Source organism: Diadema setosum, chromosome 19 (assembly GCF_964275005.1).
Source record: "Diadema setosum chromosome 19, eeDiaSeto1, whole genome shotgun sequence".
Taxonomy (NCBI): Eukaryota; Metazoa; Echinodermata; class Echinoidea; order Diadematoida; family Diadematidae; genus Diadema; species Diadema setosum.
Genome location: NC_092703.1, coordinates 23,943,041 through 23,968,270, shown reverse-complemented (window position 1 = coordinate 23,968,270; position 25,230 = coordinate 23,943,041). Strand labels below are relative to the sequence as shown.

Sequence of the window (25,230 nt, the reverse complement as noted above, 5' to 3'; positions counted from 1 at the left end):
CACCCTACACTCTAACACCGAGTTCTCATCTATGTGTGTGCTAGAATTTCAACAGACAACTGGCAAGCTTGTGTCAATGTTAGACTCCTAGTTCTCTACAAGAGCTACACTAGTGCAGACATACACAGAGCCGGACGGTGCAAGGCCTACGGGGAAATGTGCGCTTCGCCCTCTATTCACACCATCACAATGCTATCATGTACATTTCGGATAAACAGCGCCCTCATGCGAGAAAGAAGAAGTCATTGGCATATCAGCTGTGTCAACCAACCACCATGGCTAACACGCTCGCTAGAGCAGCACATCCAACAAACATGAGCCATATGGTTGAGGAAGGCCTACACAGCCTTTCCTATCTCTGCCATTTATTTACTTACAATGTATTCATCATCTTTTTTCAGTCCTGTCGTTTTTTTTCCTTTGGCACAGTAAGCAATCTTCCTCGACTATTGCTAAATTTTGTTTTTGGTTCTACTTTGACTAAACGCATATGACAAGCATTTGCGAATAAATGATGTATTTCACTCATGGCTTGTTGGTCACACCATCTGTGTTGAAGTACTAGAGTACACTTACGTGTATGATGTCTTCACATCTGTGCCCCCCACCCCCCCCCCCACAAAAAAAAAAACTACCAAAAATTGTAAAAGTTTGGCATTCCCAGAAGTGCTACATACAAACAGCACCACTGATCACGCTTTTATTTCACGCTGCAGCAAGATTTTTAAGATTTTTTATTGTTGTCCGTGACCCTCATGAGCAATGGTCACCTCTACACTTGCAGCAGGTATTACACACGTGACTGTATAGCACACTTCAGGCACGCATCCTACGCCACAATACATGCTTTCGCCATTTATTTACGACAATGCAGTTAGTCTCGGTGACCAGACACTTCAGCACTTTGTAATTCAGCTCCCTGGACGCCAGTGCTGGAAATCGCCGTATACTTTTAGATGCAGATATCAAGCACACGTAATACAGCCTTTCACTATCAGTGCATCAAATTCTTATCTCTACCCACCCTATTTTTTTATATTATCATTTAATCGTAGCAATGACATTACGGTTTTACTTTGTCATAGCACATAACTCCTGCTGGGTTTTTTTTTTTTGGGGGGGGGGATGTGGGGATGTACTAGGTACTGCTTTTTACACTGATCCTAGCAAATTTTAAATCACTTTTCTCATAATTCACATGCTGCACTGCAACACTCAACTACACAGTGCTCACAAACTCGGTTTCAAACACCCAAATATATCGAGTGCCCCTCACGTTTTTTGCTACATCTCGGAACTTTGTGGGAGGCGCATCTACGCTACGACGTCCTAACACTACTGGGGTGTTGTCCACGACAGTATCAGTCTTGGTACACGATTGCACTTTAAAAAAACTTTACATGTATAAGATAGTACAGTAGTACGGAGTGGCAATACGCTTGTTAGTATCGCGCTGGAGTTGAAGGAAGGGGTTGATATCAGAGAGACGAAGCGAAGACCACTTTTTGTTTTTTCACCTCTCCTGGTTTGGCATTCGGTAGCTCATGACGGCGTCCCACACACGGCACTGGGCGCCCACCCTGGAAGGACGGGAAAAATGACAACAAAGAACAGGAAATTCGTGAGAAATCTACAGCAAGGTGTGTCTCGAGGCTCTACATTGAGTATGCCATATATTTTGTGGGGGCTTTATTTTTGCCAATCTTGAGTTGGGTGCTCTTCGCAAATTTAACAACACATGAAAATATTAACTTTAATCCCAACATGAATGCTACATACACACATATATTTCTATGTTCATTACTGTATTCCAAGACTATATATTTTTATGTTCATTACTGTACTCCACGACTGTAAATTTAACAACTTCACAAAAATTGTCAGGAAGTCCTTATTCACCGGGGGGGGGGGGGGGGGGGAAATAGCATTAAAATTTGGTGTACATATATATATATATACAACATTATTCATCATAACAAATATGCACTGTTTTGAGATGCATACCTTCATGACTGAACATTTCCCACTACGAAAAATGCTCTATATGGACTTTGAACACGTAAAATAGGACGACATTTGATGTAAGAACATTTTTTATATCTTTCTACACAACTGCAGGAGCAGAACCTGACTTGAGACGTACAATACATCTGTGGGAATGCCACCAAGGAATACCTCCTACTCCCCAGACACCTTTTTCCACTTTGACATTTTGTTACATCACTATTTATTCTAGTTTGGAATCAAAATTTTGGAATTAAAGTTTGGAAATAAAAGGGAGGTGTACCATTAGAAGCAAGCAGCTTTTTGACACTGACATCAAACACAAGATGTTAATTGATGTTCACATAGTTATCAATGCCACACAAGGCTGGTGTGTATACATCATTGTCTATGTGTGGAAAAACAATGAGATGAAAAGTATTAGTACCATGCTATCATTATCATCATTATTCACTTCACCATACAAATGCTTATTTAAAAAAAAAAAAATAATGCAGAACGGTATCATGAATAATGTTCAAAATCTGGCAAACAAAGAAATTGACTTTTTGACAGAAAATGACCTCAGAATTTCACCCACCTGATTCTAAGGTCCCTAAGGTCATCCCGGGTCATGACATTCAGGACAAGCGGCAGGGTGAAGTCCTCCTCGATAAACTGGACACAGACATCAGTATAACCAAGAAAGATGCAAGTCACTTGTTGACCGATGCAATGTCAACACATCATCATCATCATCATCATCATCACCACCACCATCATCAGTATTGTTGATCCTTTTTTATTTGATAAATATTAACTGCTTCACACTGAGAGGGATATCTGCAAAATATTTCTTTCTAACATTGGATGGCAACAATTATTGTCTAGTGCCTCCAATTCTTCATTAATGACCTTTATTCTAAAGACAAAAGCTATAAGTTGGCATCATCACTTATTGTGATTGATACAAATGAATTTCCATTACAAAATGTCAATGCAATGTAGTAAAATGCATTAATTAGAAATCGAAGGCTGCCTTACTTCAAAGAAAATATCAAACAAAATAGAGCATTAAAACAAGTTTAAACTTGATGAATTCAAAGAGCATTGAATTTTCTGGCTGTAAAATCAGATTCTCTAGACTCTAAGCTTGCTTGGGCTACATGATTCCTCAAATTATATTATTTTCAATATTCTAATTATAACTTTTCTTCTCCTTCATTGAATTATAAAAGGTAGAAAGTACACACTGCCAGTTACGATTTCAAGCTTTCATTTTAGTGCACAAAACAGTTTCAAATTTGTAAACAGAACCAAGCATATTGCTTTGTTTTTTGGTGACATTCAAGGTAAGAATTCTAGCTCATATTGTGGAGCTCGGTCACAAATGTCTTGCTACTATAGGAAGTGCTCGTATGCTGGAAATATAGCTCACTATTTGTCACATCAGTGACACTAAGCTCATGGAGGATAATGATCAATAGAGGGCGCCACTCACCCTCTGGATGCTGTCTTCATCAACGCCTTGTCTTCTAAGCCACTTCTCCAACTCCCCTCGCTCGTTCTCAACTGAACCTACCGAGAAAAAAAAAAAACCAATATCAATAATAATAACAGTTATATGTAAAGTAATTGGAATGAAGATAAAAATAATATACTGCAGTAGTAATAACATGATAATTAAAATAAAGTAATCATTAATCAATAATGTCACAACTGGGATTTCCATGTGCAAGGCACATGTGAAACAATCTGATCTGCTCAAAAGTAAATATGCTCTTCACTTAATTAGCAACACTCTTATGATTGTGCATTTTCCCTTTCTTGATTCTTAATTTTGTTGAATTCACCCTGCATAGAATTCATTCTCAATTTTAAGTAGCCTCATTTAACTAAAAAAAAAAAAAAAAAAAAAAAATCCCCAAAATATTGTCCAGTATATGATATCGGCAAAAAATTATAAACTTATATGATACAAAAGGCCATGTTTTAGTACGATAGAAAGCAAACACAACAAAGTACACCAATAATCACAAGTTATCATGAATTACTGATTGAAAAGATGGTGAAACTCATTCAAATGGAAACCAACAAATGGAAACTACTTTTCACGATGTTGCAAGTCTCAAAAGTAAAATTCTGTAAACAGAGATGCAACAGTCACGCACATGTTTTGGAGATGCAAAAACAATGCAATGTAATTGGCATTTGTTTGTATGTGTAGGTTATTCATTTTTTTCAACACTTCAGACTAAATTCCATGTTTTTGTCCCACCTCTGTCCTGTACTCCAGAGTCCACTGATCTTGCACCATTTGAAGCAGAATTTCTGAAGGTAATAAGTAGAAGAAAACTTTGATTTACATTGATGAGGCATCACTCAAAAGAAACAAACAATTGTGAGCACCCTGCTATTTCTTCCAAACTAGAAGAGCAACAGGGCAGAAATAATTAAACTCTTTCGTCCTTATTGCTCTAACTTTTAATCATCACCAGTTTTGTACTTCAATTTGTAGCATGGAGAAGTGATGTACAAATTGTATGTGATAGAGTTGACAGAAAATTGTTCTTTCATCATAAGCAACATACATTCCCAAAATAAGTACAAACTTGTAGTGGTAAATATAAAGGCAATGTAAAGTAGCTGCTTTTGGCAAAGCACCTAAATTTTCCTTAATTGATAAATTATTCTTGATAATTACCTATTTTAACAACACACAAAACAGGAAAGCAAAAATTTGTCCTCAATGAATTTGGAGTCATGAAGTCAAAATCAAAGTCTTTATCATTACGATGCTTATTGTTACCATGAGTAGCAAATTTAAGTATAACAATTCTCATGAAACATCCCACAAGATTACCTCAAATTTTGTTGTGGATTTTTCGATAACAATTTATTACATGATTATGTTCAAGAGAGGGAGTAAATTAATAGCCTACTTATTCTGGGTAGCAAACTATTGACATGAAGATCAATTTCGTTGCCCGTCTATTATGATCAAATTGTTGTGCATGTGACTCTATTTCCAACTTCTTTACACCACACACTCCCCGATAAATGACACAAGGCTTTTACTCCAAAGTCCTCATATTCAAGTCACGGTGACTGCAGAAAACTGTAATATCTGCACCGCACACACACACACACATGCACATGAGCACACCACACACAGAGAAAGATACTGATGACAAGAGACTCACCCAATGTTGTCCACCACTGACCGGCTGACACACAGCTGAGTCTGAAGGACGCTGTTTAACGCTCTCTGGACATCCACCAGCTCCTGAAGTAACCTGATACCAAACAACGAGGTCGGTATTAACATTTGCTTCCTTCATATAAAACCTTAATAGATAAATGTTTCACTATTGGTAGGAAACACTAATTTGGCGTTTGTGATTCTGTCGATGGCCTCATTTCAGAAATCTCTAAATGATCATCATAATCTCTATGGAGTAACATTACCCTCATCCTAATCTTCATCAACAGCATCATCAGATGAAGGAGGATGAGAAGACCTAGAAGGAGGTGGAAGAAGAGAAGGAGGGGAAGGATAAGAAGGAAGAGGAGCAGAAAAAGGAGAAGAGGAGACAGAGAATGAGGAATATGAGGAAGAGGAAGACAAGAGGGTAAAGAAGAGGTGGGAGAGGATGAAGAGGGGGAAGAGGATGATGAGAAGAACTAGAAGGAGGAGCAGGAGGTTGGGGATGAGGAACAAGAGAAGAACGAGGAGGAAGAAGAAGATGTGGAGAAGAGAAGGAAAATGAGGAGAGGAAAGAGGAGCATGAGGAGAGGATGGAGAGGAGGTGGAAGAGGATGAAAAAAGAGAGCAGATGACGGACGATGAGAACAACTAGAAGGAGGAGGAGGCTGGGGAGGAGGAAGAAGAAGAGGAGGAAGAGGACATGGAGGAGGGGGAAGAGGAGGAGAAGGGGAGGAGAAGGAGGAGGAGGAACAGGAAGAGGGGCATGAGGAGAAAATGAAGAGGAGGTTGAAGAGGATAAAAGGGGAGGGGGGTTAGAAGAACTACACTTGTACGCTTGTAGAAGGAGGAGGAGGAGTAGGAAGAAGAGGAGGAGGAGGAGAAGGAGGATGGGGAGGGAGAGAAGATGAAGGAGGACAAGAAGAATGAGGAGGAGGAGTAAGATGTTGAGATAGAGGAGGGAGGAGGACGAAGAAGGAGAAGGATAAAATAGGAAACCAACCCACCTGCCCTGCTCCTGGACCAGTCTCTGGTGGTCCCCCTGCAGCTGTGCCATGGCGCTGCGGTCCAGGGCGTAGCCCTCGTGGGACTTGCTGGAGCTGTCGAAGGTGGACACGCCCGAGGTGTTGCCCGCCTCCTCCTCCAGACGGGCGGGGATGGGGAGGAAGTGGTGGGAGGAGGTGGTCAGTCCCCCCGGTGGGTGGGTGTCCATGCCATGGGAGTGGGCGGGGCCTTGGCCATGGTCATCCTGGTCTTTGCTGCCCGGAGCAATGTTCTCACCCAGATCTGTAAAGAGAATAAAAATACAATAACAACAGTTGCAACAAGCACATTTTATTCTATAGTATTTATCTGGTATAACATAACAATACACCATTCAATGTTTTTGCTAAGATCTGTCAAGAAAATAAAAATACATTAAAACCAGTTGCAACAAACACCTTGAAACAGTGAAACAGAACAATGCATCTTTCATCCCTAAATACATAGTATGCACAGAATTCAACACAATTTTTTATTCTTTTTTAATGAACAGTACAGCACATTTCTCTCAACTTGTTACTGACATACATAGAGGTAATTTCAATATCAATCCCCTCGCCTTCTGAAGGAGGTAACTTGATGAGTGCCTTTAACTCATAGCAGAAATGTGATGATATGCAGAATTTGCTTCATATTTAATGTTATCATACAATAATGTGATGTCACAAATTGTTGTCGCTTTCTCATTCAGCGATGATGACACATGGATTCAAACAAAACTTTTGTCCAATGTCCTAAACTTTACTTGAATGCATGTAAATGTCTTTGATATACAATTGGGGGGGGGGGGTAAATTTCCCTTTGAGACAATACATCTCTTGCCTTTCTATGAATACTGTGCATCACTGCTCTGACTGAGGGAGGGGTGTGATCCTCACGGTATTCCCTTTAAACTCACCAGGGCTGAGGATGGTGATGGTAACCTGCACAGCATCCCGAATCAGGTTGTCGAGGGCGAACATCCAGTGGGGCTTGATGTTGTGCATGTGTTGCCGCAACACTTGGTTCACCTGCAACATGCACACACGACAAAATTTCTCTAATTTCTCTGTCTCTCACCTCATTGTAACACCAGTATTTCATGCCACATTGTTGCAGTTTTGAAAAACCTAAATTTTCCCAAAATAGTAGCAATATGTATTCATGATACACAGAATGATACAACATCTATATATCTTTTTACAATTTAAATGATTTTTTTTTTTTTTTGCATGTGAGTGCGTGGGTATTTTTCTTGACTGCGGCACGTACGTAGAATAAAAACACCACGTAAAATACTGATGGCGGAAGTTTACGCTTCACAATCAGGACTAAGAGCACTGTCTCTCACATTAGTTTGCCCTTTTAAGTTTAGTAAGGCATCACACACTCTTCCGTTTCACTCACCGAGTCTTGAAAGACGTAGAGCGCCATCTGGAGTTCACTCAGTGCTCCGGGGTCATAGTCTAACTCATCTCGCAGCCTTTCTGTGATTGGATGGAATGTGGGGAAAGAAAAAAAAAAATCACATTCATTACAGAGCACAGATCAAATCATACCAAAATAATACACAAGCAAGTTAAGCAAGTTAATGTTTGCACTGCCTGCAACATTCGATAAACCGCTGATTATTCAAATGCCTTATGCTAACAACATCTGAATGACCCCCTTTCTTCCTGATTCTAGCTGAACTAACTTAACCCACTGAAGACGAGTCCAGAGTATACTCGGACAGGTGTCTACGGGAAATGCGTGTTGAAGCAAAATCAGCCCGTCCTCATCAGGTTAAAGACCTAGTAGCGTGGGGATACACCATGGAGTGGGAAGGCTTGCCTGGCTTGGATATATTCTAGAATCCCTGTAAAATGAATTGTGTACAGCTCTACCGCTGATCTCTACGTAAGCACACACATGGCTGAAAAATCTTGACTGGAATCGACCGTTACTAATGAGAGTACACTTCGATGCACATATTCACTAACGGGTGCTACTTGTGGGTTTTTTTTTTTTAATGTATCCCAGCAGGCAGCGAATGAAGACTGATTGAATCAGGCCACTCATGTTTCTCCACGCTACCAGGTCTTTACGCTTTTTAAAACATAAACTGCACAGGGCTAAGATAAGCCTAAAGAGATTTCAACAAATAATAATATCACCAACGTGACACATACGACTCTATGCTACACTCGGACAGCATGGGATTTGTTTTTCTTGCATGACACACACCCTATGTGGACAATATGCAAACAAAGATTGGGACTTACCTATGGTACCAGCCAAAGATTTCCGCTCCCTCTGCTTGATAAACAGTGCTATCCCATGGTTTAGCTCAGTCAGGTGTTCCTGATTGAAAAAAAAAGAAAAGAAAAGAAATAATAATCATAATCACTTTTTTTTTAAGTCATACTAGAATAATTACAAAAGAGGTGTGCCTAAAATTTCCAATATAGGAGATAAATATCAGATCTTTAGTAGTAATTTGTTGACAGGAGCATTGTGTACAGTCGTATAACGTATACATACAATGAACATCAACTACTTTATTTCTGTCTTTGTATTGAGAAATACTTTGTTTGAAAAAAAAAATATCTACATCAACTCTGTTTCATCTTCACCACGGGCTTACCAATAACTTTCAGTTTACAGATTTTGTGCTGCACATTACAATCAATTCCTCAAATATTATCACTCAACACCTGGTTAAGATGAATACTTATCTCTATCATCCACTGTGTCACCAATAAAAAATGACCACAAAGAAATCAAACTTGTCGCAAACTCTCTTCAACGCAAAATTGCTGGTTCTTTCCCAAGATGGCAAATCTGCATTCATCTTCCCAAAGTTTTCCCAGGATTTCAGTGTCTACGTGAGCCAACAGCATGCATAATGAAGTTGAACGGCGATCGGATGACTTTCGCCACAACCCAAAGATTCACAGACATACATGTACCAAGTTCTACACGCACTTTGCAAATACAGCATCTCTAAACCAAGTTTATGACAGGTTTCAAAGCAGATGAGATTGCACGAAACTTTCATGTTGATGTACGCATCTCGCTTGCCTCGCACGAATGTGAGAGATGCACTGACATTTAAACAAAAGAAAAATTACATAATTTATTATTTTTTAGGTCCGATTTCATCCTTACTAATGACTTGATTCAAAATTCCTAGCAGAGCAATCAACAAAAACTTGATAATTTGCAAACTATCAAAGGGCGCAGGCTGGTCTACTCCACAGACTTTCAATGGCTCAAAATAAATAAAGGACAAAGATATATTAACTAAGACATTTTTATGAAGTATTCATACCTTGCTAATCTTCATTGGTGGTGTGTCAGAACTCAGCTGTAGTTTTCTCATCCAGGCATTCACAATCTGCATAGAAAAACAAAGAAACACACATTCTATGGAGAACATGTTAAAATGCAGTAAAAAAAAAAAAAAAATGCTTTGCAAAAAACCTATAAGCATAATTTGACACAAAAAGGTTGCAAATCCTTTTCATTTATCTTTAATCATTGTCCACAGATCCGTCACATTCAAACAAAATAAGTAATGAATAGATAGTTGAAGAAATAAATGAATAACTAATTAAATGTATTATGTAATTACCTATACAAAAATTAAATGAATATATGAAGTAACAATTTCATAATATCTTTAAAAAGCATTTAAACATGAGTTTCCAAATGACAAAATTAGACAACTATTTTCCTCTTCTTCTACCACTGTAGAGTTTAAGGGGTCAGAACGTTGTCTGGCATTTGCTTGACAGAAAGGAGACATATCTAAACCCGCTGCATTTGGGACTTCATAAAACTCCATAAGTTTTTCACTTGGCATAGCCGAGTCCAGTAAGTGATGAGTTAATAGTTCCTTCCCACCTTGTCGCAGTCGCCCTCAATGATGGTAAGCAGTGTCTGTCTCCTCTCGCTGTCCTTGCGCAGCATGTAGAAGCCTCCCTGCTCCCTGGGGTCAGGGGTTATGGGCGTCTCCAGGCCATCCTCACTGGAGCTAGAAATATTTCAGACCCCAAGAATAACACACACACAAAAAAGAAGAAAAGCTTTATAATAATACTAAGTTCACAAGAGGCTGACATCCTAGATACTTGTTAAAATAAACAAGACTTGAACACAGACTACTACCCTCTTAGCACATGCACATGTAGAAGCCAGATTAGCTGGGCTAACATGAAGTTAGTAAATGGAGCATCTGCTCATGGCTTATGACTCTAAAGAAAGCACCCAAAAAAATAAACAAGGCAGCTTAAAGTGAGGCTACGTAGCACTGATTCACTGCAACCACAGCTGAAGCCAAGCATTGACGTATCCTGAAATATGCAACGTCCACTTCAAAGTTGATTCTGTGCATATGACAGTGGATCAACAGTGATGAATAAGTAGTCTCAATAGAGAAAATCTTGTTAAGTCACCCATCTAATGCTATTCTGTAGTCATTCTGTTTAAACACAGTGTATAAGAGAAGAGTGAACGCCTTTGACAGCTGGTAACAGAATTCTGATGTAACAAGGATTGTTCAGACGGAAAACTTATGCAAAGACATGATTGTTTGAAGACTGTTATGACCGTACAGTCAAGGAGACTCCACATTTTCCATGTGAATGCTCCCTTACCTAAACTCCACAATTCCAGGAAAAGCCAGAGAACTTACTTCTGATAATCACAAATGTTTAGTAGATTCTCTTTCCAATAAAGTGAAGTTGACAAGGATGGCAGTACCAAAGTAAGTTATTCACAGCTTGGACAGTACTCATTAACAAGATCCACTACATGACCATATCTGCACAACACACTAGAGCACTCTGGGCAAGTTTGAAAAGCAGTGCTGCAGGGGTGGTTTTCGTGGTATCAGCACACTGGTAACTTACACTGTAGTCAACTACAATGCTGTCAGCACACAGACAAAACATATCAATAGCCTGGCTCATGCACTAACTTAGTGTGTGTAATTGCATTGACGACATCTTTAAAGTACAGGTGTATAAGCCACCAAAATCTTTAATTTACCCTTCATAAATCTTCCTATCGCGCGTAAATGCAAAAAATATTGTCACTACCTGGTGGGTAGGTACACTGGCCATACGCTACGTGCAAAAGAATGAGATGATCTTGAGCACCCATGCATGACACGCCGAGGTCAAGCAGGGTCACACTTTGGGCGTTGACTTGTGTGCTTCTAGGTAATGCAGACTTGCTGTTCAGCAGGCATGGGCAGAGGGAATATCTAATGCGCTAATCACATCTAGTTTTTCCCATTATCATGAATTATGCAATGTCTCTTCAAAACAGAAGGAATTTTCAGAGCTCACAATTTGATATTTCTTTTCCCAACATATAACAATTGCTGAGAAAATCTCCATAACTATTTTAATGGTACATGTAGCTTGGAGATAGAGACAGAGATAGCGCTCCATGTTTTTTTGTGTATGATCAAATAGAGCTCGCGCTGTGCACCAGCACAGCATTGTCCACACATTGTTGCAAAAATTAAATACAGCAGCTGTTGTTTTGAGTTTTTACAATTATATGAGATAGGGAGAATTATGATACTTAACAAACACTTTTGGCTCTTAAATGTGCATCTTTAATCACACTTTTCTGATAAAATGATGGTGTGAAGTGTGAGTGTGAAGCGTCAACTATCTCTTTCATTAGCGCAACATCACACGCACAAAGAAAATTAGGTTGTAGAATGAAGAGGGAGTCCCTCTACTGCACAGAACTTTACACTTTTTTGTTTTCAAAATAACAGCCCTGGCAGGATAGAATGACTTTGCAGCATTCCAAGAGTGTTTGAAAGATGCTTTCATGTTTTAAAGATTTCACTGGATGATTGAAATATCAAGAAAATAATAATGATTATCATAATAATATGTCACCCCTTTTCAAAAGTAGACTCACCCAGGTGACATAAGCTCTAGGGACCTCCTCTTGTTGAAGCGAATGCTGCAAGACAAGGGCAACGACATGGCGGTCAGACAACCGATACCGACAGCAAGAAATCATATCACAAAAAGCAAAATTACAACAGCACACACAAAAGAAAAACAAAAGGAAAATCTTTGAGGGCAAAGAATAAATCGTACTGATGTTGAAACTAAAGGAAATTGCAGCAAATTGCAGGAAATAACCACACTGTGTAGTACCATATACAGTATGTTTATACTATGATGTTTGATGACGTTGCTTGAAATAAGGAATTGCAAAGTGATGTCATTCACAGAATAAATCAAATCAAATCAATACGAAAAAAGATTTGTCAAACTCGAGTTTAAAACATCATTTCAGAAATTCCAGAGCGTTTTTAAAAGCATCAAAACGACAATGTTTGGTAGAAGCACTCTATGATTGTACAGCCTACTGCCGCAACATTTTTGTGACAATACATCTCAATTTGTGCACATAGCATATCATCGACATGTACACGTAATATTTCAACAAGCAGCTGGTAATTTCCCACAACTCGTAAAAAAACTAGAAATGTCGCTATGGCGACTGGTATGCCTCCGCCATAATGCATGATTCTCCTAATAGGTCTATAGTACATGTGGACAATGTGTGATTACATTTTCACAAAGTTGGCAAAATATCAAAATGACATGTTTGTCACAAATGTATTGAATGTTTACCTTCCTTGACCTATGTTTAATTCCGTGGATGAATAGCAGAGCATGTATTTGGGGATTTAAGAACTTTAACTTGACTTTGACCATTTCATAAGTTTATGCACTAAGTAATTTTCAAGGTATGGAGAAAAAGCGCAATTTCTGTATTGAACAGTAAATTGTTATCATTTTCATCTGGCCTTTGGTTTATAAGAGAATCACTGTCAGGCAGAACATACATAAATTCAGCATGTACTAAGTTTCAAGATAACTTGAGCCACTTCCGAGATATGGAGAAAGAATTAAGTTCAGCACTTTCACTTGATCTTTGACCTTTTGACCTTTGACCTTCTTGGCAAAAAAAAAAAATCCCAGAGAATCTCTATTGGGTTATACATGCATACATCAAGTTTAAAAAAAAAATAGTCCTGCTGGCATTGCATAAATATAAGGAAAATAGTAAAATTTTGAAGTATTGCCCTTGACCTTTGACCCCTGACCCTATGAACCCTAAATTCCCTAGATAACCACTGCCAGTCAGTAGATGCATATATATACTATGTTCCATGAAGATACCTTGAACAATTTCCAAGATACAGAGAAAAAAGTGAAATTTTAACATTTTACTTGACCTTTTGACCTTTGACCATTTGACCTCATGACCCTAAACTTTCACCAGAGAATCTTAATTGGGTAGTACATGTATACACTCAGTTTCAAGAAAATATCTTCAGGCATTGCATAGATATGGGGGAAATAGTAAAATTTCAAGCATTTGACCTTGACCTTTTGACCTTTGACCTTGAGCATGTGCACCCAAAAGTTGATAGGCACAACTTCACCCCCTAATACACATACATGCCAAGTTTCATTAGGATACCTCAAAAGGTTTTGGTAGTTACCCTGTCCACAAAATTCATTACGGACGGACGGAAGGACGGACGGACGGAAAGACGGACGGACGGACGGACGGACGGACGGACGGACGGACAACCTGAAAACATAATGCCTCCGGCACCACTTCGTGGCGGAGGCATAAAAATAATATCTGTTTGAATCCATGGATTCAATGCTGTATACAAATTGCTACTTGGTTGGGTGAAAGCAAGGCATAACATTTCGCAAACCATAAATCAAGAAAGCAAAAGGAACTGAACTTTTGCGGATCACTAAACAACTGATATGAAAAGAAAAGCACAAAGAAAATAAACACAGAGTGTAGACAAGAAATTAAATTTCAAGTCTCCTTGTGTAAATGCAACTGCTGTTATGAAAGGCTTGCAAATACAACGTTACTATACATTCAGCAGACATCCCATTTTACATTCAAGTACTGGTACACGTGTGAATCTGCTGTGGTAGCAAGTTTCAGGGACAGGGATTCTTCTTTGCTCTGACACTTACATTTACTGTGTCGCTGACTTCTAATTCAATCTTCTATCTTGAATTCATGTAAATTGGCTCCACATTTCTGCCCCCTAACACTGATTTTTCTAAAATCCATAAGCAAACTGACGTGTCTTGGGGGGGGAGGGGGGGAAGGGGGAGGCAAAATGTTGCTCAGTGCTAGTTGGTACAATGTAGGTGGGCATCTGTACAGCAGAAGGAATTTACCTGGAGGAGGCGTCCAGCTCGCTGAGACTGCTGACGGAGGCGGTTGCCACGGTGATGGGGGACTCTGGCCTGCTGTCTGGACCAAGCTGCGGCACTGGGCGAGGAAAGGAAATCACGAGAAAGGGTCAATCATAAAACTCAAGCAAAAATCTGTTGCAAGACACACAAAAATATCCTGGATAAAACAACTCGCAAAACAGATTGTACATGTATTTCTGGGAGAAAGGTTCACAAATCCCCATTTCTATGTCATACTAACCCTGACACTCAGTCAATAGGAATAAGAGAACTATTGCAAAAATATCAATTTTCACTCATTTCCCTCATCACACTATCTGCAGGTGAATTAATATAATTGCTATTATCTAAACAGGAATAGTTGGCAGGTATGCTATATGTATATGTATCTTGTAAATATGACATTTTCTTGGACAATTCACATTCAGAGTCAGCAAAAGTTCCTTGTTATGTGTGCTAAAGCCCGCCACACACTTTACAATCAGACCGGTTGCACAACTCTTGGGCATGCGACAAGTGGCACGACTTGACATCGCACACTACACAATCAGACTACACAACTAGGCTTAACGACCGTTCTGGTTTCAGTGCATCCACACCAAAGAGTTATAGAAGTGCACGCATTGCACACTGTGTGCACTTGCATTTTACTGTAGCGTGATTGGCTGAAAGCCCACGACCAGTCATGAAAATTCAACATGTCAAATCTCTACGACTGGCGCTAAGACCCAGTCTCATGACTGGAAACTGGCAAGGCTGGTAACGTCACACTTCCAGTCTTAAGGTCGTACGACCGGTCTGATCTGAAGCAGGCTTAAGTTCACTAATAACTTTTTCCAAGCCCAATCATTCATATCACATCCCTCCCTACACTGAAAAGTTAAATTGGCAATGAGTAAGTGATGACTTACGTGAGATGCTCCGGTCTGCCCTGTAGTCTGACGGCATCGCCTTCTTGATCGACTTCTTCTTCTTGTTGAGGAACGGGTCTTGGAGCAGCTCATGAGCGGTGGCTCTTCTCTCGGGGTCTGGTTCAAAGCACCTGGTCAAACACCATTAATAAACATACAGTCAAACCTGTCTTTAGTGGCCACCTGCTTATAGCGGCCACTGAAAAATCCCCCGCACAAACTTGCTGTCTTATAGACCCTTTATTTTATAGTGGTCACCTGCCTAACGCGGCCAGCGGCCACTCATTTTGTATCCCGTGGTGAATAGTTGCCTGTGTATAGCAGCCACAAAAATTTAGCTGAATTGTTAAATCAGTGATGAATACGTTGGCTTTTAAGTTCATTGCATAAATTCTGAGTCCTATCAAGAGAACACAAGTAGGCTCAAAGAAAATTTAAAAGGAAGCAAATTGTATTGAAAAAATCCCCATATTATAGCTACTCATGCAAACTTATTTGCTGGGTTTTTTTTGAAAGAATAACACGCGGTATTTTATGCTATTATACAATGCAAGTGTTGAAATTCAAAATGGCCACTGACCTGTCTATAGTGGCCATCTGTCTATAGTGGTCACTTTTGTCATTTCCCCTGGGTGGCCACTACAGACAGGTTTGACTGTATAACATGCACAGTAAGTGGTTCAGACTCTGTTACCAGTGCAACCTGTTCTTGCCAACTGCTCCAAGCAGGTGTATTACAAGGATAGTATAGTTTTGGTTGAGAAGGGGATTGAGGTTCTAACTTTTTGCAAGATATTAAGAAACCATTTATATGAAATATTAAAAAGCATACAATTCCATGAAGATTTAAATGTTTATTTGATAAAAATCAATTTTGAAATGGCTGAGATATCCCAAAACAAAGAGGTCCTGATAAAAGGCTGGTCCCATCTTTTACTAGGAGCATTCTGTTTTACTTTGTTTTAACAATTGGTTACAGGATTTCATTCAAGCAACAATTACATTGTACCAGAGGATTAGTATTTGATCTGCATACTGTAAGGAGAAAGACTTTGTATCAAGTCTTTAACCTGCAATATTGTTGCACTTCTGTAAAAACAACTTATCAATGCGATATCATCCCATTTCATCAGCTTCGACGGTGTAAGTGACATTACATATGGGCCATCTTGATACCTTATTCTTTCTTTCTTTCCAAAATAAATAAAAAATAATGCCTCCAGCAACACTTCGTGGCGGAGGCATAAAAAAGCTGCTGAAAATTTCTAATCGAATGAAAGCAAAGCCAGTGGAGTAAAATGGAGTGGAAAGGGGCCTGAGCTTTTAATCATAACAGAATCATCGTCACAGACAAAATGACAAAGACAGAAAGCAAAGATACGCCTACATGCCATGGGACTATTGGGGGAAAAGAAAAATGGTAAAAAGGAGAAGTCTGCCTCAAAATGATATTGACTATTATCCTTTCTGTTTGTTCTATTCTCTTTTCTTTTCTTTTCTTTTTTTTTCTTTTTTTTTTTTGCGGTGGGGTGGGGGATGGGAGCCTTGGGAATCATCTCATATCTTCTTTTTACTCTTACCTGAGGATGAAGTCTTTGGCATTCTTGGAGAGGGAAGCTGGGATCTCGGGATGAGCCTTGTAGAAGCCCACCTTGAACATGGCAGCTTGTGGGGACCCCAGCTGGATGAAGAAATTTAAAAAAAAAACTTGGTCACCAATGATTTGCTAGATGAAAGTCTCTCAGATGTGTTACAGTCACAAACTTACTGTGTTTTGCACCACTTGATTAAACCTCATCACTCTTGATGCAAGAATGACCCCTAAATTAGCACATTCGGGCATGGACCAAGAGTTGATTATGAAGCTTGTTGGCTGAATCATCAAAAACAGAGTTTCCACAGTATCTGTATCGAGCATCTGGGATGTTGCATCAAACACTTATTACACTATTCACTTTCTATAGCCAAATGATTGGTAACATCCCAGTTCATAGGAACGATGTATGCTACGACGTATACACCATCAACTATGAAATACATTTTGTCAATGCACTCTACAAAGAGCCATATAAAATTACGTTACACTTTCATGCAGTTTTGTTTATATATTCCAAGTTATTCCCAAATTAATGTAATTATGCAGCAACCGCATGAAACATTTTCTGTAATCCACTGAACACACGTAATATATTCTATGTCACATTTGCTGTTACATGTATATTGTAGTGATTTGACGTTCAGAGTTATTTGACAGAAAATGTACTTGAAAGCAACACAAAACATGTTGTCAATTCACTCCTGAAAGTGCATAGTAATCTGTAAATCTACATTAACAAGATCCAACTTATGGCAATGCATACATGTAGCTACGTAATTGTCTGCTGGTACTTACATGTAAGCTTGAAAGAGCTGGATCACATAGTATCACTGATATAACAGCAATTATGTTAGCTGGCTTTCAATCTATTCAAGAAGTACAATTCACCTCAATACAAAACACAGATAGTGGTGTAGACAGCACAGTCAACTTTCAATAGTTATCAGAAGTTCATTTGTTGTAAACGTCACAGCAACCCGAGTTGAACCATACATGTACATGTTTATTGTACTTTCTCACCTCTATGAAAGGGGGCTTTCCTGTAGCCATTTCTACAACGGTGCAGCCGAGTGACCATATGTCCGCCTGGAAAATATACACACACAGGAAAAAAAAACAACAACAATATGGGACCAAAGGTCAATACACTGACGATGTCCAGATTGAAAAAAAAAAAAAAAAATGGTTTGAGGCAAATGATGTCTCGGACACACTGGGATAGAACTTGATGTATTATTAGGGACTCAGAACACACACAGTCACGTATGGTCTCTTATGTCACAGTAATACACATAAAGCAAGAACAGAAAACACAAAATGATCCGTGTACTGCCTTACAAGCACTACACACTGGTCCCATGTTTTCATCTCTCCATTGTGATCACAGTGTTATTCTGCAAGGTTATTTCGACAACAGTAAAAAGAAGCAAAGCAAACAGCATTATTCAAATTAGCATGACCTCACAAAGAGACTGAGTATGGAGTGTTTGATTTCATTGTGCTTCTGTGCTGGTTGAACTCCTGGCAAATTTGTTCAAAGAAAGTGAGATTGCTTAATAGACTAATAAGTGACTTGACTTCATAGGTCTTAATCACAGGCACACTAACCCATTTTTTCTACTGGTCCAACCTGTGTGATGGACCAGTAGGAACCCACTTTTTCTACTTTTTTACTGGTCCACTCCTGAAAAAGTTACTGGTCCGACAGTGATTTTTACTGGTCAGGGACTGTCAGACCAGTGCCAGTGTGTAGCATTGTCATTGGGATAGTATACATTTTCAATTTATGATCGAGTATTCACATCAGGTTGATAACAGTTACAGACATGTCATTTTGACAATGTAGTGTGAAATGCAGAAACCTGGCTACTCTGAGACACTGTGAAAGAAATTGTAATAAAGCAGAATATCAGACTAAATCACTACAATGAGTTAAAGATATATAGAGTAATGTCCACAATGTCCATTTTGCCGACAATGACTGATTAATAAACAGGCAGATAAACAGTATAAACAAGCAGATAAACAAGTACCTCAAGTATCACTAGTGTATGTTTAGACAAAATGTCTTTAAAAAAAAACAAAAGGAAAAAAACAGGAAATCTAAGGTTATCTTTAGGTGAAAGGTCAACTTACCGGAGCGCCATGACCTCTAATGCCCTTGTCAATCACCTCTGGAGCCATGTACTGTAGAGTGCCTAAGAAACAATACAAGAGAGCCATATGTTTATCACGCCATCAATCATTTCCATATGGTGATTAAGTGGTGTATGTACACAGTATGATGTAATAAGAAAGATCTGCATTGTAATAGATTGACAAATCGCCCTAAATTAATGTAAATAAGCATCGATTATTCAGTGTTTTAGTAGTAGCCATGATTTTTTATTTTTTTTTAAATCATGGACATACATGCTTGGCTTGGACTTGAACCAACGATCTCCTGATTACTAATCAGACGTTGTATCCAAAGGACCATCGCGCTTCCGCTGTCATTACAAGTATTGGCTATGGTGTTACAAGGTGGACATTCACTGACCTTTGAAAGAGCTGGCGGCTGGATTGAGACCGGCCAGGCGCTTGGAAGTCCCAAAGTCCGAGATCTTGACCACTCCACTGTAGGTGTTGACCAGCACATTGTCTCCCTTGATATCACGGTGGACAATCTTTTGATCATGCTGAATAAAGAACAAAATAATCTACAATATGAAACAAAATGATTTGTTTGTTTTGTTTTTGTTTTGTTTTTTTGTAGGGGTGGAAAGGGCTATTCAAAATGCAAGGATACATAGATACAAATGGGGTTCATATATGACACAAACACAAATACACACAAACAAACACTCATTTAACTCACTAATTGCTAGAGAAATGGAAAACATGACTCCACACAATGTCAACATACACCTTAGCAACCTCTAACCCCAGTTTCTTAAACTGTGTACAGTGTATGTGCCAACCAGTAAATGATATGAATGGACAAATAAAAAAGTACATGGATTGCCTTTTCTAAAACAATTTTGAGTTAATTAAAGACCAAACACACTCTGCATGTGAAGGCATCTCAAAGTATTAACAGAGAGGGCATCAGATAGGATGGAATTACATGGCATGGTATTTACCATAACTATTTCCCTTTATAACACTGACTACCGTGCACCATAGGACAATTGAGAATCTGTCCCCCTTACCAGATATTTGAGGCCTTCAAGGATCTGCTTAGTATAGTAAGCAATGGTGTCTTCATGGTCCTTCAGCGGTCCCCACTTTGACCTCAGCAGGGCTGAAAGGCTTCCTGAAACAGAAGGGAATACGAACGAGAATTTCCTTAGACTAGTTTGTCATGTGAAAATTTTATACCAACAGTGAATAGTCATGAGTGTAATGGAACAAGACTGCACACACAAGGGTGAAAAAGATGACAGGATATGATATAGGGCACCTAATTTTTCAGCAAATGGTAAATAATGTTCCATTGCACCAATACATCCTATGTCAGATTGGGAGCATTCGAAGGCTCTGTGGAGACAAAAAGGTTACAAGTTTTGTAGCAACGGAGTCACTCGCTTGTGCGCTTATGCTGCATACAGGTGTTTTAATACAGAAAATTAAATCTTTGAATCACGATGTAGTGTGTGATACTGTTGTACGTGCACTGCCTTTATGTCAACTTCTAATACAGTACACCTTTAGACCAGTTTGCACTTTGGTTTGAGTGCCTTCTCACACAGTACGGTACGGTACGGCATGGAACGGCATGTTTTTGGACCACTTCGTGAAGTGGTCCACTTTTGGACCGGTATGGTACAGTACAATTTGGGAGTGTTCAAGCACTCCTCTGGCACAGGTACTGTACCACACAGTATCCTTTAAGAAAGCACTCAAATCACACTCAAAGACAGAGAGAGGGGAAGGAAAAATGGAAAGGGAGAGAGGGAGAAAAGAGATGGGGAAAGGAAAGGAAAGAGACAGAAAGAGAGGGAAAAAGAAGTGGACAGACAGATAGACAGAAGGACTTATTCTCACCTCCAGGCACCTGCTCCATGAAGATCTTGAAGATGCTCCCCTCCGCCTCTGAGCCGAGGTACTTGACGATGTTCTTGTGGCTCAGCCGGGAGTGGAGGAGGATCTCCTCGTGGAGGGGTTGTACTTCTCTACAATGGACAGAGGAACATACACAAAGAATGACTGTGAGACTTTCTTCCCAGCTTACTCATCACTAGATGATGAGCAGGATTGAAGGTGACCATTTGGATACAGTGGTGTTTGCAGTAGTTGTAATATTAGTGGTAGCAGCAACAATAGTAGATGATGGCATATACATCTGACAAATGAGTTCTGAGTTAAACTACCCAAGATTGACACAATGTGACTACACCTCACTCCTTTGTCCCACAAGTATGAGGTAAAAGAAAATTCCCTTCAGACAGGAAAGTTTTACCCAATGTTACTGTTTAGAAAACACACAGTCTGTGCATATCTGCAAAACCATATCATTTTTAGCCACAGCCATGGTCAATTTCCAGTAAAAAGGGACAGACAAAATACATTCTGTGGGCAACACAACATGTATGAGATATCAATTTCCTGTCTTACTTATCCACATCTCATCCTTAAACTGAGATAATTTCTGTATCTCAAGGTCACCTCACAGAGTGAGCAAGTCTCATTCCACCAAACAGATGAACAGATGGGGGGGTTAAAGGGGTAAAATAGCACCAAACATACACATACAAGCAATGTAAAACAACTATTGGTATGATATTTTACATGTATGGAACATTTGGCTAAAAGTTACTTGAATCAAAATTAGAATCATGAGAAGACTCCTGAGACCATCCTTCCGATCATGACCATCCCACACGAGATGCACCGAGTGGATGTTTCCTACAAAGTGGCAATTTATGAAATCACAAAGAGAAAATGGTGACAAATCCAGTCCAACAACACCCCTACACTGCTCCCTTTTCCTCCCCATCTCCTAATTGTTACTTCCTCTCCTGTCATAACAAGAAGGGGATTACATAAATGTGTTGTTGTAAATTGTGAATAATATCTCAAAGCAGAGCTATTGTTCTTTTTTTTATATTGTGCTTTTTTCATATTGTGCCAGCAAATGATCTTTTAGGGAAGGTTTAACTCTCTTGGGCTCAATAATCTTGAACACCACTGATCCTTTACAAAGTAAACTCATCATTGGTGCTAAGAGAGTTAGAGGGGAGATGAACCACCTCACCTCATGTCTTTGATGGGAATCTCCTTGACCGCTACGGTAACCTGCGTCCGGCAGTCTCTTGCAGCATACACCACGCCGTACGTCCCGCGACCCAGGATCACTCGCTCGCGGTTTTCAGTCAGCTCGTACTCCGTCTGAAACGTCACAGTGAAGGAAACATTTCGTTTGTTACAATTATATTTTCTAAATTCCTTAGTCTATACTCTTATTTTTTCTTTCCTTTTAAACTGTATCCTGATTTCTTACCATCCTCTATTTAACTTTGTTTATGGTCATGTGTGCATGATGTACAGAAGTCAGTTTATTAGCTGACAACAAAGTTAAACACAGTTGAATTATTAAATAATCTTACTAGTTAATTTGATCGCACGAAATCTCTGGTTATTTTTTCTTTCTTTTTTTTCACATTGGTACAGTGTAATTTTGCTTATTATATCATTTCATGAAAATCACATTTGGGCAGATGACAGAGCAAAAGTGGCCACCGTCAGAAGATGTGAGATATTAAATTCTCCAACCACACTCTAAACTGACAATGCTATTCTCATGGAAATCTCCCCTAGCCACTCATAGGGTGCGTTCGAGTGCTCTCCTACAGCGAACTGTACCGTGCCGTACCCGCGCCAGAGGAGCAATCAAACACCCCTAAACTGTACCGTACCGTACTGTACCAAGCCCAAAGTGGACCACTTCCCAATGTGCTCCGAAAGGGTACCAAAAGTTCGCATGTGAGAATGCGCGTACCATGCGCCTACGTCATATAATGCAAAGACATCATTCTCTTTGTTCGGGACATCTGTACAATTAGAAGTAGTTCAAGCGCGCCAGGTGAATGACCCTCTTGCTACAAAATGCGTGACCTCTTCTAAAAATAGCTAATGAGGCATGCTTTCTCAACAGAGTGCTCAAACGCTCCAAAACTGGGACAGTACGGTACGGTACACTTTAGTTCAGTTCGCTTTGGTTTGCTTCAGAGCGCTTGAACGCACCCGAAGATCACACTGCAGCATCTTGTTTTATTTTTTAGATGTATTGCTACACTGGGTGACAAGTGTAATGTGGTAATGTCTATCACTGAATGATCACAGCAAAGAAAGTATGTTTCGTCAATTACGTCTCACCTGTATCGGCTCGTCGTTCAAGTCCGAGTCGACCTCTGCGCCGATCACCGCCCTGCCGCCCAGCATATTCATGATCAGCTCGTGGAATCTGGGGAAGAAGAGGGAGCAGAGGTTTTACACCATAGTCCATATGCTTGTGACAATGCACTTTTGCAAATCTCACAGACCAGCGCATGGCCTGTGTTACTCATAGGAGCACAAATTTCCTGCAAGATCACTGCGTGCATGCACAGCATAAGATTAAGACCCTTTAACCCTTGATATTTTCACTTTCTGGAGCAGGATTAAACAGATTACTCACCAAAGGCATGAATACCTGTATCCCTCCCAAATAAGCCCCAATCTAATCTGTGCAACAATTAACTCAAACATGGCAACTTGCTCCAGAATTTCATTCGCTAAATAGAACAAGATATTTAGCAAGAAAAAAAAAACAGGAACAAACCTTCTGAGAATTTCCATCTTTTTCTTTTTCTTTTTTGCAAGGTGCTCAAAATATCTTCTAGTCACCTTGGGAAAAAAAAAAGGTCAAATCCTAGATAGATAAATGTGCCACTTATGATCACATAATCCTGCTTATCAAAGTTCCATCCTACTATTAAAGGTTACATCACAGTATTCATACAAGGAATGATATCTCCCTTTAACCCATGTAGTGGTGGGTTAAAAAGAAAAGAACAAAAAAAAAGGCAGCATTTGAAAATAAAGCAAACTCAGAAATGTACATATCAATCATTCTTTCACACTTGAATATGGATGCTTTCGAGCGCTCTCCTAAAGCGAACTGTACCATACCGTACCCGCGCCAGAGGAGCGTTCGAACGCTCCTGAAGTGTACCGTACCGTACTGTACCAAGCCAAAAGTGGACCATTCCCGATGTGCTCCAAAAGCGTACCAAAGCGTACCAAAAGTTCGTTGTAAAGCATGCGCGTATCATGCGCATATGTCACGATTCAAAAACATCATTCTCTTTGTTCTGGACAGCTGTAAGTAGTTCAAGCGCCAGGGGTGAATGACATTCTTGCTACAAACAAGCGTGACCTTTCTAAAAATAACTCATGAGTACGCTTTCTCCACAGAGCGCTCGAACGCTCCAAAATTGGCATGGTACGGTACGCTTTAGTTCAGTTCGCTTTGGTTCGCTTTAGAATGCTCGAACTCACCCATGGACGCCTCTTTAATAAAATGAGGCCTTGAAGAACAGGATTCAGATAATCTGGCACATATTGCCAAATGAAATAGAAACACAGAAAAGATGAGATAAATAAACAGACAGACAGACAGACAGACAGATGGAAGTTATTCTAAAATATCTGATGATGTTTGAAACATAAGAGTTGGAGAAGGGAAAAATTGAGAAGAAAAGACTTTGTAACTTTCAGATTTCTCATCATCATGGGATGTAAAGAAGAAGACAGATGTCTACAAGGTGGAACTGCAATCTGTGTAGTCCCATCAATGTATTTCTGTGTGTTCACTCTTCTCACCTTTGTCTGAGATGTGAGGATGGGAAGTACAGCTGGAAATCATCGGCATTTTGCTGGACATACAGGAAGAGGCATCTGTCGTCTCTCTTGTAAGTACTGGTAAAGTAAAGATAAGATTTCAAACACTCTATTTGTATGTTTCATATCTATCAATTGAGTATGTTTCCTATAATTCATTCATCCATTGGGAACATATTATACAGACTTGTATTTGATATATCTATTGATCAAGAATGTATTTCCCAATCTCTTCCATCAAAGCACATCAGCCTAAAAAGGTTTATTTCCACCTTGATTTGCACAGACTGATTGCATAATAAGCTTCCCACCAACTTTCTTTTCTTTTTGTAATTTTTTTTTTGTAGTCCCTTGTAATCCATACATACACATAGCATCATAAAA

General features: G+C 39.5%; 1 protein-coding gene across 1 annotated transcript in view; it reads right to left on the bottom strand.

The window, feature by feature from the left end:
• Nucleotides 1–1,179: 1,179 nt before the first annotated feature.
• Nucleotides 1,180–25,230, bottom strand: part of LOC140242359 (mitogen-activated protein kinase kinase kinase 5-like) — a 36,568-nt gene continuing 12,517 nt past the window's right edge. Inside the window, exons 14-36 of the mRNA XM_072322095.1 lie at nt 24,829–24,924; nt 23,341–23,428; nt 22,220–22,353; nt 21,010–21,137; nt 20,175–20,278; nt 19,523–19,661; nt 19,120–19,181; nt 18,004–18,069; nt 16,967–17,067; nt 15,387–15,517; nt 14,458–14,551; nt 12,140–12,184; nt 10,100–10,229; nt 9,525–9,590; nt 8,476–8,554; nt 7,619–7,698; nt 7,131–7,242; nt 6,196–6,475; nt 5,187–5,279; nt 4,262–4,314; nt 3,485–3,561; nt 2,585–2,661; nt 1,180–1,580 (exon numbers count right to left, since the gene is read on the bottom strand). Coding sequence (XP_072178196.1) covers nt 1,514–1,580; nt 2,585–2,661; nt 3,485–3,561; nt 4,262–4,314; nt 5,187–5,279; nt 6,196–6,475; nt 7,131–7,242; nt 7,619–7,698; nt 8,476–8,554; nt 9,525–9,590; nt 10,100–10,229; nt 12,140–12,184; nt 14,458–14,551; nt 15,387–15,517; nt 16,967–17,067; nt 18,004–18,069; nt 19,120–19,181; nt 19,523–19,661; nt 20,175–20,278; nt 21,010–21,137; nt 22,220–22,353; nt 23,341–23,428; nt 24,829–24,924 — 2,302 coding nt within the window. The 3' untranslated portion in view covers nt 1,180–1,513. The remainder of the gene's footprint in view (nt 1,581–2,584; nt 2,662–3,484; nt 3,562–4,261; nt 4,315–5,186; nt 5,280–6,195; nt 6,476–7,130; nt 7,243–7,618; nt 7,699–8,475; nt 8,555–9,524; nt 9,591–10,099; nt 10,230–12,139; nt 12,185–14,457; nt 14,552–15,386; nt 15,518–16,966; nt 17,068–18,003; nt 18,070–19,119; nt 19,182–19,522; nt 19,662–20,174; nt 20,279–21,009; nt 21,138–22,219; nt 22,354–23,340; nt 23,429–24,828; nt 24,925–25,230) is intronic.